We start from the raw sequence: 20,190 nt of genomic DNA, 5'->3' as shown, positions 1-20,190 counted from the left end.
GTCTCTCACTTCAACATAGGGACACTGAGATTATAGATGTTGTTGTGCTTGGTTTTATATGGGTGGCTTCTGGGATTTCAACTCAGGTGTTCACATTGAAGGCAAGCGTTTTACACATGGAGCCATCTCCCCAGCTTTGGGAGTGTATCTGAAGAAAATCCAAAAGAGCCTACAAAGAGAATCTGATGACAAGGAAGTTAATATAGTGAGGTCGATACTCAAAGGTTAGCAACACATCTATAAACTAATAATAAATGAGGCCATTTAGAATAGCATTGCACCATGAAAAATACCTAAGGACAGATCTAACAGCCATGGTGCAACACTTCCATGAAACTGAGAAAAATACCTGAGGACAGATCTAACAGAAGTGGTGCAAGACTCCATGAAACCATGAAAAATACCCAAGGACAGATCTAGCAGACATGGTGTAAAACTCTATGAAACCATGAAAAATACCTGAGGACAGAACTAACAGACACAGTGCAAGACTTCCATGAAACCATGAAAAATACCCGAGGACAGATCTAACAGCCATGGTGCAAGACTTCCATGAAACTAACCCCCTTTTGAGATTATAGAAAATCTAAGTGATGGAAAGACTATAAAGTGTTCATGAGCAAACTATTCAGCACAAAAAGATCCTGTCTTTTCCTAAATTTACCAGATCAATGTAATCCCCATCAAAGAACCAAGAGAGTTCTAAAAAAACAGGAAAAAAATAATTCTACACTTTACAGAAATAAAAAGAACCAAGAAGAGAAAAGACTATTAGGAAAAAGAGAAAAAAAAAAAACAAAAACAAAATTGGAGAGCTGATGGCCTTGGCTGCAGAGGCTTGTCATACAACTTGGTACTTTCTAGCTGTGGTCTTCTCAATTGCAAACACAAATGCAGATGGAGGGAGCCATGTAGATACTCCACATTGAGGAGACAGAAACAGACCCACTCTATGGATACCTTATCATGAAGTTATGTGTCACTGGGGAAATAGTTGTTTCTTCAGTAATGGGTGTTTATCTGAAACAAGCAAACAAACAAAACCCCAAACACCTGTCCATCACAATGTGTACTTTCTCCTCATATTGCAGCCTTTATTTTTCAGTTTCTTCATCCACCATTAATTAAAAATCAAAAAATATTAAATCAAAACTTTGGAAATAAATAATGCATGTTTTAAACTGTGTCATTCTACTTTTTTCTTTTTCTTTTTCTTTTTCTTTTTTTTTCTTTTTCTTTTTTTCTGAGACAGGGTTTCTCTCTATAGCTCTGGCTGTCCTGGAACTCACTCTGTAGACCCGGCTGGCCTCGAACTCAGAAATGCACCTGCCTCTGCCTCCCAAGTGCTGGGATTAAAGGTGTGTGCCACCACTGCCCTAAACTGTGCCATTCTGATGCAGGATAGAATTTGGCCCTATCCTGCTCTGATTGTGGCCCAGAGTACAGTGTACACTAAGCCCCACCCCCTTAGACATTCAGTTACCATCTTGGTTATTAAAACAGACTACGGAGGAACCACGGTGCCAGTGCTACAGTGTCCACGCTTTACTTAATGGCAACAGTCACCTTCAATATGAGAATGGCAAAGAGCCATTTCTCTAAGAAAAAAATGGGGAATCTCTCAACTGAGGAAAATACAGCTCAAACTAAGTTGATGTTCTCCATAGCTTTGTGGGTAATGGTGGATTACTATACCAAAATAATTCTGGAAGGGTTATGGGTTTAAAACTTATACCGTAAAAAGTGTGAGGCAACATTTTCATAATCTTAGGGGAAGCAAAGTTTTTCTAACCAGTTAAAAATGCAAATTTAAAGGACAAAACTAGTAAATTGTATCACATTTAAATGTAAAACTTCTGGTGTCAGGAGGTACAGGTTAGGATATTGACCATCCCTGTGTCTCAACCAGTTTCCATGGTGCACTCTGGTGGGAACGGTCCAATGAGATCAGCTCTCTGTGCCCATCCTACCATACATTACACTTCTCAAAAGAATGAAAAAGAAAACCACAGAGCAGGGGAAGGTATTTGAAACATGTGCCTTATAAAGTATGATGTAGAGTATATAAAGAATTCTTCTCAATAAAAAAAAAAGACAGGCTAGCAATTAAAAAAAAAAGGCAATTGCTCAGCACATGGTTTGGAGACTGGCATGGTCAAGTGTTTAAAGTGCCTACTGCTCTCCAAGTGAAGGTGAGTTCAGTTCCTTGAAGCTGGAAATATAAGAAGTTGTGAGCTTCCCAGTATTGGTGCTGTGATTTAATAAATAGACAAGACTTGGTCCAGTGAATGAGACAGCTAATCATGGAAGACACAGGAAGCTTTCTAAACGTTAGGCTTCCTGGGAAGGCCAGAAATAAAGCCAAGTGACAAAACCTATTTGTAACCAATTATAAACCTCAACTTTTTCTTAAATGGTGACACACAATTACTTTGAGCTACTGGTGGAGAACATTTTTTTTTTTTTTGATCCAAGAAAAGAAAGTCATTTTTCATGGATGCAGAACAGAGCTTAGCATGACTACAGGGAGGTTTGTTCTGCAAATATTTCCATGTGCTATCAGAATGTACATCAGTGCAAATTATTCAAAATGAGAAACTATGTATGAGTCCATTGGCATTCCACACTATAATATTAAGGCATATGGGCAGTACTGTAGCTCAGTTTATAGTCATAAGAGCATATTTGATAATATATAGAGATACTAATAAATATGTAACATTGATTGAAATTGAAAAAAAATCTCTCTTCCTAGAGCTTTTATTAAAGAGAAATGCAATTTTCCAGTAAAGTTTTCTACACTAGATACATAGTATGTGTGAAGATAAATACTTTGGAAAATGTTGAAAAAAAGAAGAATCAGAAATTTATGGGTTTAAATAGTATGTCAACTTCATGTTACTACAACAAAAAGTCTGTTATGATCAGCTTAGAAGGAGAGAAAATTTCAATGTGACTCATAGTTGTGGAGGTTTCTCCATGAGTGGCTGGTACAATTGCCTACATTGAAGTAGCAAAATATATCACAATTTTTTTACTTTTTAAATGGATGCAAGTGGAAGATGTGGTCAGTACCACACAACCCCATTCAGGATACATCCTAATGCCCCTTCCACCTTCTAAAGGAGCCAGGCTGTGCACCAAGCCTTCAACATTTGAGTTGTTGGATGATGTCCCAGATCAAATCTCCAGCACATTGGGAAATCAAGAAAATCTCCATTAAGAAAATTCAATTTCCCCACTCAACTAGAGGAAAACCATGCCTTGTACTAGAACCCTAGCTAACTACCCAGGTCTAGTAAAATCATGGATATTAGAAGAGAACTTAAAACTACCACTTTACTAAAACTTCATAATCCCTAACTACATTAAAAATATTTGTCTTTTTAAAAATTGGATATTCTATTTATTTATATTATCCCCTTTCCCATGTCCTTGATGAGAGATGAGGTGTCTTATCTACGATTATAAAGACAAATATTTTCTCCTGTATTTGTCTTTATACCCACAGATAAAATACCTCACTTCTCATCAAGGACACTTGGAACTATCAGGGACCATTACAGAAGAACACAACCAAAATGCAGCCTCAACAGATATGAACTACAATATAATCCATATCTCAGCAAGTAAGGCTTGGGGATCATTTCAGAAGAATAAGTAGAAAGATTGTAAGAGCTAGAGGATCAGGGAATTTGCTGTGAGACCTTGTCCTAAAAATTGCAGAGGCCCCATTCATAAAGTCTCACCCACAAGACTGCACAGAAATGAACTGAACAAGGAGGACACCAGTGCGTGTCCAACATGGATAAGTATTTATTACAGTAGGAGGCACAAAGGCCTCAGCCCAACACAAAGAACTACAGGCAACTGCAGGATGCTGAGAGTAGGAGGCACAGTCTTCCCAAGGGAAGAGCACATCAGTTTATTATTCAATACCAAACAGTCATCCCTGAAACATAAATACAAGGAACATTGTACAGACTGACCGTATTATGCTTATATATTTAAGAATGCACTCACCCCACCCCTTGGCACACATATACATACATAACAACAATTAATGAAGAAAGAGGCCATGAATTTGAAAAAGGACAAAGAGGTGTACTGGAGGGTTCAGGTTTGGAGGGAAAAAAGATGATGAGTAAATCATATTATCATATTATAATCTCAAAAAACAATTACAAAAGAATTCAGGAGAAAGGAGCTATTGATAGCTGGTGGCTCATATAGGTTGGAAAATCAGTTTTCTTTTAGGGTATGACCCTTGGTAAGTCATCCACTCCAGTGGATAGAACCACACCCATGAGCGTAAAAGCAGGAAAGACTAGACTTAGTTTATTTATAAGAAAAGATTAAAAGGACATGAAGTTCGGAGGTGACGGGGAAGTGGCAGGTAGATTTGGGAGGAGTTATGGGGGAGGAGTGGAGTCAGAGTATGGCCATAATACACTGCAACAGTTTTTGAAATGTTTGTCCAGTCTTCTCTCACCAGGACTTTAAACACATTGTCATAGATTCTCCTGGGAACAGGGGAAGGAAACAATAGCCACAAAGCTGTAACTGTGAGAAGGACTTCTCTCACAGGAAATCACTGGACTTGGTTTCTGAGGAGTGCCTCAGGTATACAGACATGGCAAGGGATAATGGATTTGTATAGGGTGGTTTTTAATGGCCTGTGTACTTGTTCCAGAAATGGTTGTGCCTCTCTCTTCTCTTTTCTGTTGTTTGCAGTGGCAGCTCTAGATTTTCTACATTAGAATGTGGTGTTGCTTCTCTAGCCTTTCAAGAGCCAATTTATCAGCATGCTAGTACTATGCCCCACACTCTTTGACAGGGTATTAAATCCTATAACATAAGAGATGGCTTCCACACCAACTTCTCCTTATCCAAGTTGATGTTCCATACCTTTGATCCAGCACCCCTGGGATCCAGCCCATATGTACTCCTCCAGCTCCTGCCATGAATAGTAGCTAGATCCTGCAGCTCACTTGGCATAAGGCCCTCTCTACTCTTAGAAGGCCAGATGATTTTGTATATTGACCTTGGTTTTTGTCCAGGATGCAAAGAGGGAAGATAGAAGTATGCACCCTCTTACAAAATAAAAATATTTGAATCAACTTCAGTGTGGTACAAGAAGAGAAAGATTTCAAGAGATTTGAGAGCCAAGACACTCTTTGGATATGATATTTCTGAGTGTATCCTATTTCCATAGCCAGTAAACATGTTGACTCAACATGCTCCAGATTGTGCAGTCCTTAAATCTTGCTTCTCAGTGATGCTGATAACACAGTTACAATTCTTAAACCAGTCTTCACTCCTTTCTGTATCCACAATTACTCTCACAGTAATGTGAGTTAGCTCCCTCTTCCAAATATGTTCAGAAACTTCCATGACCCTGTAGGTACCATCATACTTCAAGTCACTCACCATTTCTTGTTGACATGATTAGTAAACTTCTACTCTTCTAAACTCTACATGCTTCTAAACACATGATTTCCAGCCTCTTCTACACAGACCAGGACGATGTTACTAACAGGAAGATGATTATACCATCTCTCAAAACACCACAGAATCTTCATATCTCAGTAAAGTCAGAAGTCCTAAAATTGCATATAATTCTTAGCACATTGTTTTTCTGAGTGAGTTTCCTATTATTTCCCCTTGTTTCTTATCCTACTCCTTGTACATAGGCCTCTGATCTTTTAGGTTTGCACTTGCTATTTCTCTGACTAAAATTCTAGATACTGTCTTTCTGTATTTTTTCCCTTATCCACTTAATTTTTTTGCTCCATTTTAATAATAAATTTTACACAGCTGGAAGCCTTGTGAGCTCCAACAATGACTGTCCTGTAAGACACTGGTACAATAGTGGCACAAATGTTATGGCAGTAACAAATTATATTCTGATTAGATTTAAAACCTGCTCAATACCTCACACCATCAAAGCATCAAGAGCCTATGACTAGACAGGTCATAGTATATAAGGAAGAAGCTACTATTATTATTCTACCAAATAGACATAGTATTAAAACCATTCCTCATGACTTATTGTTAAACCCACAGATTAGTGCATAGCTCAACCCTCTTTAAGGATGCTTCTTCTTGCAGTTGATGGTAAATGACATTGGTACATACAACTGGTTAATCTTCAGGGAATAAGAGACTATAGAGTGCTTAGCTCTAAATGGAACCTCTATATCAAACCGTTTATCCCAAGGCTCGGATATTATATTAGAAGAATAGCTGGAATTATTGTAAGAAACAGAAATGATGGATGACAATAAAGAAAGAGTATTTTAACGATACAACAGGACATATCCACATATGTACTTAGAACAATTATGACAGCATGCATAAAATTTGTGCAAACCCATGCCAGAAAGAAAACCATGGCATGGTGGCGAAGAGGTAAGCACATATGTATTTTACTCTTTGTTGTAGAGATATTGGCATCTGATAGATACTAGGATAAGAAGAGAATCAGCTTACTTTAAGGTTATGAGCCCTTAATAGATTGACCATGGCAGGCCCCATATTCATTAGTATTTGGGAAGCACCAATTGAATCTAATAGGGTAAAACAAAAACAAAATCGAACAGAACAGAACACAAAGTTGAATGGGTCTTGGAGGAGTTGGAGTGAATGAGATCAAACTACATTGTATGGCACTCTTAAATTTATTAATAAAGTATTATCTTAAAATATTTAAATAATTAAAAAAAATCACATTAAAATTGCTATGTGTGTCTGGGCGGCAGGTACTAACTCACTATTACGATAGTCCCACTTCTACTCAAAGCAAAAGTCAACATGTTCTAAACAGCTCATCAGTTGTTGACTTCTGTTTTGTGAAGAAGTGATAACTCCAGAAACACTCCAATGCAATGGAGCTAATATAGAAGGGCTTCATGCCTAGGAAGCATTTTAGTTAGCAGTGATCAGAGTAAAGTAAAGATGACCTTCTGCTCTCCAGAGAGAACACTAGGACCAGAAAGGAACAGGGATCTAAAATGTGAGGTAGAGGAAAAATAAGGGACCATTTAGCCAGTGTGCATATGTATCTGTATGATACAGTAAGCCAAAGGCTGGCAGAAACAAAGTCACAGCAACCGAGGGAGAGAAAATAAAGCAGAACAAGCTGCACCCATAAAGGTGAACTTCTTCCACTAATGTGTGTGATTTAGAAACTAAGACAAAGTACTTTTTTCAAGACTACATGACTATATCACATCTGCAACAGAAATACCAATTTATTTTCACACTGTCAATAGGACAAAACGGCAACAGAGTGGGAAACGATCTTTAGCAACCCTATATCTTAGAGAGGGCTAGTATCCAAAATATACAAAGAACTCAAGAAGTTAGATTCCAGACAATCAAATAACCCTATTAAAAATGGGGTAAAGAGCAAAACAAAGAATTCTCAAGTAAGGAATACTGAATGGCTGAGAAGCACCTAAAGAAATGTTCAGCATCCTTAGTCATCAGGGAAATGCAAATCAAAACAACCCTGAGATTTCACCTCACACCAGTCAGAATGCCTAAGATCAAATACTCAGGTGACAGTAGATGCTGGCGAGAATGTGGAGAAAAAGGAACACCCTTCCATTGCTGGTGGGATTGCAAGCTGGTACAACCACTCTGGAAATCAGTTTGGCAGTTCTTCAGAAAATTGGACATAGTACTACGAGTACTCCAGCTATACCACTTCTGGGCATATACCCAGAAGATGCTCCAACATGTAATAAGGACACATGCTCCACTATGCTCATAGCAGCCTTATTTATAATAGCCAGAAGCTAGAAATAACCCAAATGTCCTTCAACAGAGGAATGTATACAAAAAATGTGGTACATTTACACAATGGAATACTACTCAGCTATTAAAAATGATGCATTCATGATGTTATTAGGCATGGATTAGGAAGTTATTAGGATGGAAATAGAAATTATCATCCTGAGTGAGGTAACCCAATCACAAGAACACTCATGGTATGCACTCACTGATAAAAGGCTATTAGCCCAGAATTTCAGAATACCCTAGATACAATTCACAGACCACATGAAGCTCAAGAAGAAGAAAGACCACAGTGTGGATACTTTGGTCCTTCTTAGAAGGGGGATGTACTGGCTGGTTTTGTGTGTTAACTTGACACAGGCTGGAGTTATCACAGAGAAGAGAGCTTCAGTTGAGGAAGTGCCTCCATGAGATCCAGCTGTGGGGCATTTTCTCAATTAGTGATCAAGGGAGTAGGACTCCTTGAGGGTGGTGCCATCCCTGGACTGGAAGTCTTGGGTTCTATAAGAGAGCAGGCTGAGCAAGCCAGGGGAAGCAAGCCAGTAAGGAACATCTCTCCATGGCCTCTGTGTCAGCTCCTGCTTCCTGACCTGCTTGAGTTCCAGTCCTGACTTCCTTTGGTGATCAACAGCAATGTGGAAGTAAGCTGAATAAACCCTTTCCTCCCCAACTTGTTTCTTGGTCATTATGTTTGTGCAGGAATAGAAACCATGTTTAAGAAAAATTGGTACCAGGAGTGGGGCATTCCTGTGACAACCTGACCATGTTTTGGAGAGGACTGTGGAAGGACTTTGGAACTTTGAGCTAGAAGAGCCATTGGTTGTTAAGAACTCTGTGGGATGTCATGTAGGAGCTTGAAAGATCATGTTGAGAACATTGCAGAGATAGAGGGCTGGCTTGTGAATTTTCAGAGGGAAGATTAAAGATTCTTATCAGGGCCATGATGTTTTGATTGTGAAGATTTTGTGGTTTTGGTTAGCTGGGGCTGAAAAATCAGTTGTGATTAACAAGATACCAGAACTACTAAAGCAATATCTTTGCATTACTGGGACTATTGATGCTGGTTAGTTGGAGCTAAGAAATTATTGGTGATTAAGAAGAGACCAGCATCACTGAGGTGACATCTTCTGGGAAGTGTTTTCTGAGAGTACAAAGAGGCTGGGTTCCAGAGATAGCCAAAGTTGTACCTTGTGCTGCAGCAGTACTTGGTAATGTGTAAGAGTCACTCAGGTGGTACTGGTTTTGAAGGCACCAAGGGGTCATGAAGAGCAGCTGAGGCTTGACACAGTGAGAGGCCATGGGAGGCCATTGGTGAAGGGGCAGCCTCGGTTTGCAATTGATGGCCTAGGACTGAAGGGGTTATGCAAAGGAATTGAGGCTTGGCACCATGAAGACAGTATATGAGAGGCTATTGGTGAAGCCTAATTACAGTGGAAGACAGCAGTACTTTGGAAATGCCAGTACCATGAATGACCACCAAGAATAGCAGCAGCAGTGGAGTACAGGCATCTGGAGCATAGGAGACAAGATGTGTTCTACAAAAGGCAGAGATGGAGAGGTGACTCAAGCCCTTGTATGAGCCCAGAAGATCGTGAGTTGGGTCCCAGACATTGGTTTTGCTTTTGATTGTGACTGTGCCCTCATATTTTTCCCTCTTGAAGGAAGAAAGTATTTTAGTGGAGCCCACAGTTAAGAGACCTTGAATTTTAAAAGATATTGGACATTTTAAATAGATTGAACTTTTAATGTGTAAAGCTTGTGGGACTTTAGATCTTGGGGATGAATAAGAAAGTAAGGGTTGAGACTTAATATTGATGTGTTTGTGTGTCAAGTTGACAAGGGGTCAATTGTACTGGCTGGCTTTGTGTACCAACTTAACACAGGCTGGAGTTATCACAGAGAGGAGAGCTTCTGTTGGGGAAGTGCTTCCATGAGATCCAGCTGTGGGGCATTTTCTCAATTAGTGATAAAGGGGGTAAGGCCCCTTGTGGGTGGTGCCATCCCTGGGCTGGAAATCTTGGGTTCTATAAGAGAGCAGGCTGAGCAAGCCAGGGGAAGCAAGCCAGTAAGAAACATTTCTCCAAGGCCTCTGTGTCAGCTCCTGCTTCCTGACCTTCTTGAGTTCCAGTCCTGACTTCCTCTGGTGATCAACAGCAATGTGGAAGTAAGCTGAATAAACCCTTTCCTCCCCAACTTGCCTCTTGGTCATGATGTTTTTGCTGGAATAGAAACCCTGACTAAGACAGGGGATCAAAATACCCATGGTAGGAAATACGGAGATAAAGTTTGGATCGGAAACTGAAGTAAAGGCCATCCAATGACTGTCCCCCCTAGGGTTCCATCCTACTGTATATGTACAGTTACCCAACACAGACACTATTGTGGATACCAACAAGTGCTTACTGACAGGAGGCTGATACAGCTGACTCGTGAGGGGCTCAGCCAGTCCTGACTAATACAGAAGTGGATGCTCACAGCCTTCCATTGGACTGAGCACAAAATCCCCAATGGAGGAGCTAAAGAAAGAACCCAAGGAGCTGAATGGGTTTGCAGCCCCATAAGAGGAAAAAGTATATGAACCAATCAGTACACCCAGAGTTTCCAGGGTCTAAAACACCAACCAAAGTATACACATGGAGGAACCCATGGCTCCAACCGCATATGTAGCAGAGGATGGCTTTGTGGGACATCAATGAGAGGAGAGGTCCTTGGTCTTGTGAAAGCTTGATGCCCCAATGTAGGGGAATGCCAGGACAGGGAGGCTGGTGTGGGTGGGCTAGTGAGCAGGGAGAGTGGGAATGGGCTAGGGGGTTTCAAAGGGGATAAAATTTGCAATGTAAATAAAGAAAACATTTAATTAAAGAAAGCAAAAAAAAAAGAAGGATGTATGAAGATGAGATTGCAATAAAAATTGGGGGAATTTTTAGACTGGAAATCTGAATGTTTATATTTTATATGTGCTGTAAAATGACTAAGATATTAGAAGTGACATCTCCCACTGCCTGTGAAAGTTCTTTGCTTATATCTCTTTTGGAGAGGCTGTTACCTGATTCCATGGCTTTACTATGGATGTTGCCTCTAATGTGTCCACTGTATCAACACTGCACAGGTGCAGAAGAAGCACTGAGAGGATACATATCAAAGCACATTAATCCTTTGGTTGGAACAATAAATTTAAGCATGCTCTGGAAAACATCCTAGTACACTGCAAATGAATCCTCATGGCTCAAATGAATATAGTCTGTGGTAGTAGAATTCTGTAACAGTCCTGTTTCTAGACATGACAGTGACATTTGTTCCTCACTTATATAACCATAGGTTGATAGAGATCATCAATTTCCTTGAGATAGTGTTTAAGCATGGAAGCAAGAGATAACAAAGATATAATAAAAATTTTTGTTTGCAATTTGTTTTAGAGTTTTTGAATTGCTGTATTTATTTCTTAGCTCTGTAGTATTTTCTGGTAGGAGATGTAATGTAACAAAGAAAGTAGAAAATTAAGCTGAGAAATGCCATGGATATCAACATAATCAACACATGTGCATGCATGTGCACACACACACACACACACACACACACACACACACACACACCAATTCCTCAGTATCCTTGATAAATATTTTCTATAACCTCTCCTTAGAGACCAAAGTCTGAAATGCTTAAGACTCATTTCTAAAATGGCACAGTAATCAACATGTCCTGAATACAGCACCCCCACCCCCCGGATAGTTTACATCATGTCTTCATTATTGCTAACACCTAAAACTATAAATGATAAGTGATTAGTTGTCATATGGCTCTTTATGAATTTTCTTAAATGATACCTGTAGAAGTTCAGTATCTCTCAGGCATGAAGAATGCTTTGTAAACATGGATGGTTGAATCAAAGACATGGAACCCGTGGATACTAGGGTCATTTAGTACTCTGATTTAAGGGTGTTAGACAGACTAGGACTTAGCCCAACATCTCTTTCATCATGCAAAATAGAAGTTTAGTGCCCTTGATAGTTGACCAATGAAGAAGTAAAAATTATGTAAGACCGGGATTTGTATCATTTTTTGACATTTTCATGTACACTTAAAATCAGAGTCAATGTACAAGATGGAAGAAAAAGGCAGTGCTCACTTTGTAACTGGGATTCCAGGAAAAAAAAAAAAAGCAAAGTAGAGTTTGTTTTTAAGCCAGGGCATTTTTGCTCTGATTTATTAATTCTCTGATAAAGTTTAAGTTAAAGTAGATAGGACACAGGACTGCAGACATGGTAGACAGTACAGAGAAGAGGTAGGCAGAAGTGACAGGAAGCTACGGAGAAGCTGCAGGAAGGAGTAAGCACACAGAACCAAGCTCTTCCTTTTGAGTTGCACTTTAAGCATTTCCTGAGCCTGTACCCAATTCCAGAGCTGAAAATGCAGGTAATGTCATTTGTCCTGACTGCTTTACTGTCTTATTATGTGGATCCAATTAGATACTGTGGATATTGTTTCAATGTGAATTGATTCAGGGGCTAATAAGTAACAAGTTCATTGCTAAGTGCTATCAGATTTTTTGCCAATATACAAATATTTCATTGTTCATTAAGATTTATTTTTTTTGCTATACAGCAAACTTCATTTTGTTTTCATTCCTGTAAAAGGCTTCTCTGATAGATTTTGAAATGCTTTTCTACCAAGTAAGTTTCTGATTATATTTTCTTTAGTTGTTAACTAGTTATTAGAAATAGTCATGCAGTTTTAATATCATTATGACTACTAATAAAGCTTTATTTTATTAAATTGAATGCATAAAATATTAAAATGAGGTTGTTAGAAAACATAAGAAAAACCAGACACCATCTAACTTTGTAAGTTAGAAAAGTTTTCATGTATGTTCACAGCATGAGCTTTTTAACTTATTGCTTAGAGTTCATAAAAGATTCAGCAGTTTAATACTTAAAATGTCAAAGGTGGGGTTTTAAGTAAAGTAAAATATTTAAGTAAGTATAGACAATAAAGTAAGAAGAGACATCAAAGTAGACACTTCATTATAATACTTGAGCCAACAAATTGGTAACAGGAATAGACCACAGGAGGACAATAATGTACCTGAGGGCCTTATGTTTACTTCTCTCTCTAAGGAGTCACATAAGAAAGTCATTTCAGAGGTAAGAATATGTTTTCCTAATTAGAGAAAGAGGGTGGACTGGTTGCTAACCCATGAGCCAATTACCAGAATTAGTAGATACAATGGCATGGGGTTTAGATTTCCGAGGGTGTTAGTAAGAAGAGAGCAGACATAAAGCACTGGCTGTGACTGACGAAGGCAGCTGAGCTTTCTCTACCCTACTTGTAACCTGAACATGGTAGAGGAAAAGTGGAAATGCTAATAAGGAAGATGATTAAAGGTGGGCCTGTGGTTATAAATTGCTTTTTTAATGGTGATGATAGTAGGTGGCATACAGAATAATAAGAAGATGAGATTGTCAGTATCAATTTTTATTAGTGCCATGAACAATATATTGTATATTGAAATTTGCTTCATTTCTATTAGTACTTTTTTTGTAAGAAGTCACTCTGAAAGTAGTAACATGCCCAGTTCATTTTAAAGTGTATTGTGTAAAGTTACCAACCTTCTCTAAAAATAACCATAACTACTATGTTGGGAAAATAATTCCACATTTCTTAGTGGCACTTAGAATTCAGACACATGGTTGTGATGCTCAATTACAAAAAGCCAGTGGAGTTAGTTAGAAGTGAATCTAGGGAACTGGACCCAAAAACTAAAAAGGATACCAACAATATATGGTTTCATAAAAATCACCACTTTAGTTTCCTCCACAATATGTATGCAGAATGATAGACAGAGTCTATGTCTGGGTCAAGTTAAATGTAAGAAACAGTTTGGGATCAAGAAAGCCTAAGCATGGTCATCCTGCTGAGCATAAACATTTACAAAATTTCAGTAAGTGCTTTTTATAACTCACTCAAAAAGCCTGAAAAAATTGGGAATTTCTCCAGCCACTGGTATCCTCCTTTTGAATTATTCTATTAGAGGATTAGGTAAAATGTGATATTTGATATGAATAATTCTTATAGAATTAGAAGACAAGGAATTCTTTGTCCATAATTAGACTGGTGAAGGTCAGTCCCTGGGCTGATTGCAGCACTTGGAGATCTAGACTTTTGAGGTCCCAGGTGATGGAATAACACCTCTGTGATTTACACCTTACACTGGATTAGTTGTGAATGAGAGGAGCCCAGCCCAGGAGAGAAACAGGCCTGTGAAAGAGGAGTTTGGATGGTTTACTACCTGAGTATCTGTGGTATATTGACATTAGCTATTGATTTTTATGTATGTTTTGAAAATTTCAGTCATGATATATAAGGCTACTGTGAGGATTAAATGAAGTAATTGGATGATAAAATTAACAACATCTCGTACAAAGGATCTTAACAATACTAGTTTCACTAATGCTAATAGGATACTTAAAAAGAATTTTTTTCTCCAAAAAGTTACATTTCCACACATTTTCTTCTTTCCTTAATTCTATCTGCATCTTCATCTGGGATAGATACTCCGTCTAGGTCAATGTATGCTCATTATTCCTTCAGACTTGACTCACTTTAAAATCCCTTTTATAAACACTCATCATTTAAAAAGGCCCTTTCCTTTCTGTGAATGACTTGGTTTCCTAAAAAGATTATGGTTATGGCCACAAGAAAACCATCTATGTGGTCACAGCAAACCTCTACAAACCCATTATATGGTACCACAAGCATCTCAAGTCCTCTCACCTCTTCATCATTTAAACGTCAAGCCCCCGCCCCAAAACAGGAATTTTAAATGAGAGGTTTAAAAGGAAAAATTAGAAATGAGGCAGGCAATTTCATACTTTACATGTGATCAGTTCCATACTTTTAATGTGGCCCAAATGCATTCACACATCATGTGCACTGCTCTTAATGCTTTAGTTTAAAATTTTAAATTCTTAATGGTAATACCATTAACCCAGGCAAGCATATAGATTTCATGATAATCTTTTTTTTTTTTTTATTTTTGCTTATTTAGAATTTGGGTGTGTTTTTTGCATAAAAAGCAGACCTAAATTCTAAATAAGCAAATGAATCGATACTCGGGCAAGTTAACTCACTTAAAAGAGGAAGTCAGTAAGAGCCTATGTTTTAGAGAATCACCAAGCACAGTGCCTGGGTTAGTGCCATAACCTGTTAGTATGTCCCTTTGTAGCGTAAGTAGAGCAGACACTATAACACTCCTGGTCAAACATTCCCCCGAGACATACAAACAGAGGTTTCTCAGTTCAGAAAGTCAGGCTCGTTCACTGATTTGGGGCTTAGTGGGTTTGTAAGGACAATTGTTTTACTCAAGAACAGTGTATCTTCAGGCTGCGCTCTTTTTCACCAGAAGTCAGTTCTTTTAGCTTTCTACTTTATTTTTACAGTTTATACTTTGACAACAATTCTGAGAAAGCATATCTAATGAACTTCTGCATCACTCAGTAAGGTAGAATTTTAAAAACACTGCCTAAGCTATAATACCTAACATAGAAATGGAAGGACATGCTTTAAAAAAGGTCACATTATTTTCTATTGTGTAGACTAAAATTGGAAGTAACTAGCTGATGGAATTACCTAATTATTTAAAACAAAAACTGGATAGCTTAAAAATCAAGGCTCAAAAAAATTCATTATTTGAACTTATGGACCATTAGTGCAAAATCCAACCACAAAAGGTATACAAGCATATAGGCACTAGGTGGCCAGCGAAGAAAAGAATGTAGTAATTGACATTATACAAAAGTGGTTTTTTAAAATTAGAATATTTGATCAAATATTTTTCAGCCTCATTATCAATATAACTGCTGCCCTTCTGTACTTCCACAAGGGTTAGAAAGAGCCAAGTGAAGTTGCTCTTTGGCTTAGTCCTAATTCTGAAACAAGGGTTCTGAGGTAGTGAAAACAACTTATTCTAAACTAATCAGACCAATCATTATTTGAAAGGGTCACATAGGGAAGATCTTACCTGAGCTCTGGGATCAGAGAATCCATTGGAACTGTTCACAAAAAAAAATGAAAGAAAGGAAAGAAAGAAGGGTGGAAGGAAGGAAGGAAGGAAGGAAGGAAGGAAGGAAGGAAGGAAGGAAGAAAAGAGAAAGAAAGTCTCAATTGAGTTTATTTTTAAAACTGTTTGACTGAAACTTTAACACTAGTGACTGGCTAGGACAAACCCCATTTGGCTTCTCCCTGAAAGAAATGAGTTTTCTTTCACTCTGGGCTTTTGGAAATAGAGGGCAGACAACATGGCCCCAAAACAGACTTATCCTAGGCTTGATACACTGGGTAGCCTTGGTTCCTTATAGATTAGTAGGTTAGATTTTCCAGTGAACTGACATTAGATGTATTTTGAAAAATATTCAGAAACAAGGAAACCTTGATTTTCTTTGGGATGAGAAACTATTCAAAAGACGACTACAACTACTGCCTTTAATTGTTTTTGTGGTGCTTAAAGATATACTGGGTCCTGGATTCTATGCCAGCATTTTCCTACTTGTTAGACCACAGCCTTATGTGTACATATTTAATGAGAGTGAGAAAGTTCTTAGAACTGCAAGCTTCACTAGTAAGTGACTCAAGTTGATCCTAAACAGTTTCTACATATGGCAGACAGGGACAGGCTTCAGCACTGTTAGAATCAACAGCCTTTCAAAATAAGGGACCTTTTCAAAGAGCTTTGAATTTCTGCCTGAAACTCTGGGAACTGAAGGAATTCATGTTGGTAAATACCTGCCTACACAAGGATAAGGAGCATATGGAGGGAGACAACAGGTGCTTTCCAAAATTACTCATGCTTCACAAGAAACAGTAGTACACTTCTAAAAGAACATGTTGGCTCTATTTAAGGCTACATGTGCATTGCCAAAAAAAAAATGAAGTCCAAAAATAATTGCAAATTAAAAGACCCATGTCTTGAAACGGTGGTGGTGTGATATGCTTTGAGACATCAAAATAAGAGACAGTCTTTCTTTAGAAATCTGCTATTTAGAACAAGTGAAAACTTATTCTAAATAATAAAATAGACTTATTCTTAAGCATATATCCCATTGAGAAGTTTGCTGCATAAAAATTAAAGCCCTAAAAACATATTATTTCAAATTTAAAGATACAGGATATGATTAATTCAAAAGTCATTTGTACTGAAACTACATAATAATAGAGGGTAAAGGTTCTGTTTCAGTAGAGAAAAGTCCATCTTATAGACAGGATTACTTTGCATTTGGGATGCAACAGTCAATTGACAACTGCACACATTTTAACTAAACATTTTTATCTTTGAATAGAAAGCACTGGAACTCTGGCTTTCAGTGAAATAGGACTTAACTGTGCTGACCACGTATGTTGATGCACAGCTAACAAGTGCACTGTATTTACTTAGTCACTCTCAACTGTGAATCCCAAAGCCTTCCAGGAATGTAGGGTTACAGTGGCTCAGCTCTCCCTAGTCAGCATGAACAATGGAATGGAGTGTGAAGGAAGTTCTCCAGAATGTTTTCAGAGCCATGGTGAAACTAGTTTTCCACTTAGAATTCAGGGTCACAAAATATACCTAATTATAATAAAAGTTATTTTCCTTGATGGGTATAATTGCCAGTCAATCCTGTTTTCCAGCTGTTTAGATCATCAAGGGCCTGCTTATATTTCAATATTACATTACCATCTGTTGGTTACAAAAAAAGAGGGGTAGCCAACAAGTTGAACCTTCCAAACATTACTTTCCGGAGCTTCCTGGAACTCCCAGTAGGAACAGTGAAAAAAACAAATGTTATCATTTCACTTGAACTAGGTAGAGACTGGGACTATTAAGCCAGACGGCATAAACATAAAAATCAGCCTTGGTAATAAGCTGATGATCTGGTTTTTGTCCCAGTCAGTAGAGATCATCACTCCTGCTACCCAATAGTTTCCTCACTTACTACACACAAGGGACAAGCATAAGCATACCCATCTTTCATGGTGTGGTTGGCACAGTGTCAGTGAGCCTTCTCACTAACTCACCTTCAGTTCCTTTTGAAAGAGTATGCAATGTTTTATCTTCAACCTCGGCATCCATCTGTAATATGAACACAAGTACTGAGATCATTACTTTAATATTGATCAATCAATGAAAACATGTAATTAGAAATTCTGAAGGTCATTATGAAAATGTACAGCCTTCTGTGTTCCTGAACTTTGTTTTGGCTCTATGGGACCTGGCTGACAGTTCTTGAGTACTACTGATTTTGGAGACACATCTACAGATGTTGGAAACCAGAGATGATAACAGTGAGGGCAGATGACCTTGTCCACAAGTGTTTGCTAAGGATCTGCATGCTTCTAGAATTCCAAAGATTGAAAGGTGGTTGTCTCATCAGCTGTGTTATGAGAGTGAGATCTCCAACACCAAGCCAAAGGACCCAGACTGACTGACTGGTTTCAAATGCCTCTACCCTGCTAGATGCCGATTTCTGATTATAACTCTTTCAAAGTTAGGAAAAACAATTGCCCATGTAGAAATGCAACCAAAAGGCAAATCCTTGCAGTGCCCCTCCAAAATACCACTGGGAGTTTAACTATCAGCAGTGAACTACGTTTTCTCTCTGAGTTACAGAAAAACCCCAGTCATGAGATCACACAAATGTAGAAGAAACATAAAATCCAAGTGAAGTACATGGAAGTATCAATTCCTATCATTACTAAAGGTTTTAAAGGTAATCAAATAACTTATTAAAGGAATACAGGCTTTCAAAGCCTTCTGTTTTCATATACTCTGACCCTGTGGGCATCTATCCATTTTGCAAGAATCTAGTAATAAGCTCTTAGTTTAATTCACTTCTGCACATTTTTAGAATTCTTAAATATAAACAAGGTACTTTGCTTGTGGAAAATAAGAGACAGGGAGCAGGAATGCTCTGTGGCTCCAGTCCTTAAATCCTGACATGTACAGCGGCAGTGTGACTGCCATGGTAATGGAAGCTAGACTCCGCTCTCAGAGGCTAGGTTGTGATTGAAGGCACTGACCTGCCATGGACTTATAATAGGGGAGCAGGTGTGGCAATGATGGACTTTAATTTCCTTTAATAAACCTTTTATGTGCCACACTTTTACTGCCATTCGACGCTCTCCAAGGTCCTGCACATAATAGGTTCATTACTTTTGATTACTATAGTCTATTGAGACAAACAACTCCAGAACACACTATATATTATGTTCAGTTAAACCAATATAGACTATTTATCCATTGTGCATTTTTTCACCTGCAACACTACAGATGAAATTAACAACAGCTCTCGTAAGCTAAAACTATTAAACCCACCAGAACTCTTTTGTCATTGCTTCATAATAAGCACCACACCAATCATTGAACTGCATTTAAAATTAGCAAACAAAAAGTGTTCACGGCTTTGGCTGAACAGCAGCCACTTTAGTCTAAATAAAATGGTTCATTGTTATAAATATTTTAAAAGTACACAATAAGAGAAAACAATAAAACAGAGGTGGGTTTTTTGTTGATTTTCTTTCTTTTCAAGCCATATGAGTTTATGACAGATGCGACACTGCCTAGGATTAAAAGGGCTTGGTTTACTCAGGACGGCATGGACTGCGTTGTGAAATCCCCTCCTCCCAGGAGGATCGCCACTGCATATAAAGTGGCTCAGCTCATGCAAACGTAGCTCTGTGTACTACACAAATAACTAGATTAAGAGAGATCAGTAGCATGTGAGGGTTAAAATGATGAAACATATCACATATTTCTGAGGAAGCTACTCCCATGGGCAAGTATTCACATAGTGCAAGTCTATTATTCTGCAACACGATACTATTAACTCTCCCTAGCCATTCTGAAAAATGCCCCCCCCACTAAGGAAATGGTGAATTCCATGAGTTTCTTTACCAAATATGAAAAACAGACTGCCAGGAGTTCTAGAGGCATACACAAAAGTTTCAGAAACATTAAAATACAATCTTCTTTATAGCAGCATTGAGAAGTCAGTCATGGGTTGTGCTGTAGCCACCTGACAAATCCCTATCTTCATCATTGCCACCTGGGGGGGAATACACAAAACTCTTTTATTGATCTTGAAATCTCAGCTCATAATTGTATTTTGTTGGGCTATTATTTTTCCTTTTCTTTTGGTGTAACATTTATATCCTATATAACTGTTAGTAAGTTTTGAAGATGAACTTGGGTCAATTCATAGGCATGAAATGGAATAAGGCTATAATTTATAGGTTGTCAGTCTCATGGGCCTTTTCTTCTCTACTCTGTTAAAAAAACAGTGGAAAGTTCAGTGTCTGTCACATGGGGGACAAGAAATCAGAAGCCTAAAATACATAAGCTTTTGCTTTTTTTTTTTTTTT

The 20,190-nt window shown here is 38.2% G+C and overlaps 1 protein-coding gene across 12 annotated transcripts in view; it reads right to left on the bottom strand.

Annotated features, from left to right (window-relative positions):
* St18 (ST18 C2H2C-type zinc finger transcription factor) overlaps positions 1 to 20,190 on the bottom strand; it is a 396,007-nt gene that overhangs the window by 75,370 nt on the left and 300,447 nt on the right. For 8 of the 12 annotated variants that reach the window (XM_031366775.1, XM_031366773.1, XM_031366774.1 and 5 more), the window contains 2 exons: positions 17,848 to 17,902; positions 15,818 to 15,848 (listed from right to left, as the gene is read on the bottom strand). The exons of 3 other annotated variants lie outside the window; for them this stretch is intronic. In XM_031366775.1, coding sequence (XP_031222635.1) covers positions 15,818 to 15,848; positions 17,848 to 17,902 — 86 coding nt within the window. Of the gene's footprint in view, positions 1 to 15,817; positions 15,849 to 17,847; positions 17,903 to 20,190 lie in introns of those variants that run through there. One more of the 12 variants, XM_031366784.1, reaches the window with a different exon arrangement.

The sequence above is a fragment of the Mastomys coucha genome, unplaced genomic scaffold, assembly GCF_008632895.1.
Source record: "Mastomys coucha isolate ucsf_1 unplaced genomic scaffold, UCSF_Mcou_1 pScaffold14, whole genome shotgun sequence".
Classification (NCBI taxonomy): domain Eukaryota; kingdom Metazoa; phylum Chordata; class Mammalia; order Rodentia; family Muridae; genus Mastomys; species Mastomys coucha.
This window is presented reverse-complemented; position numbering and strand designations above follow the sequence as displayed.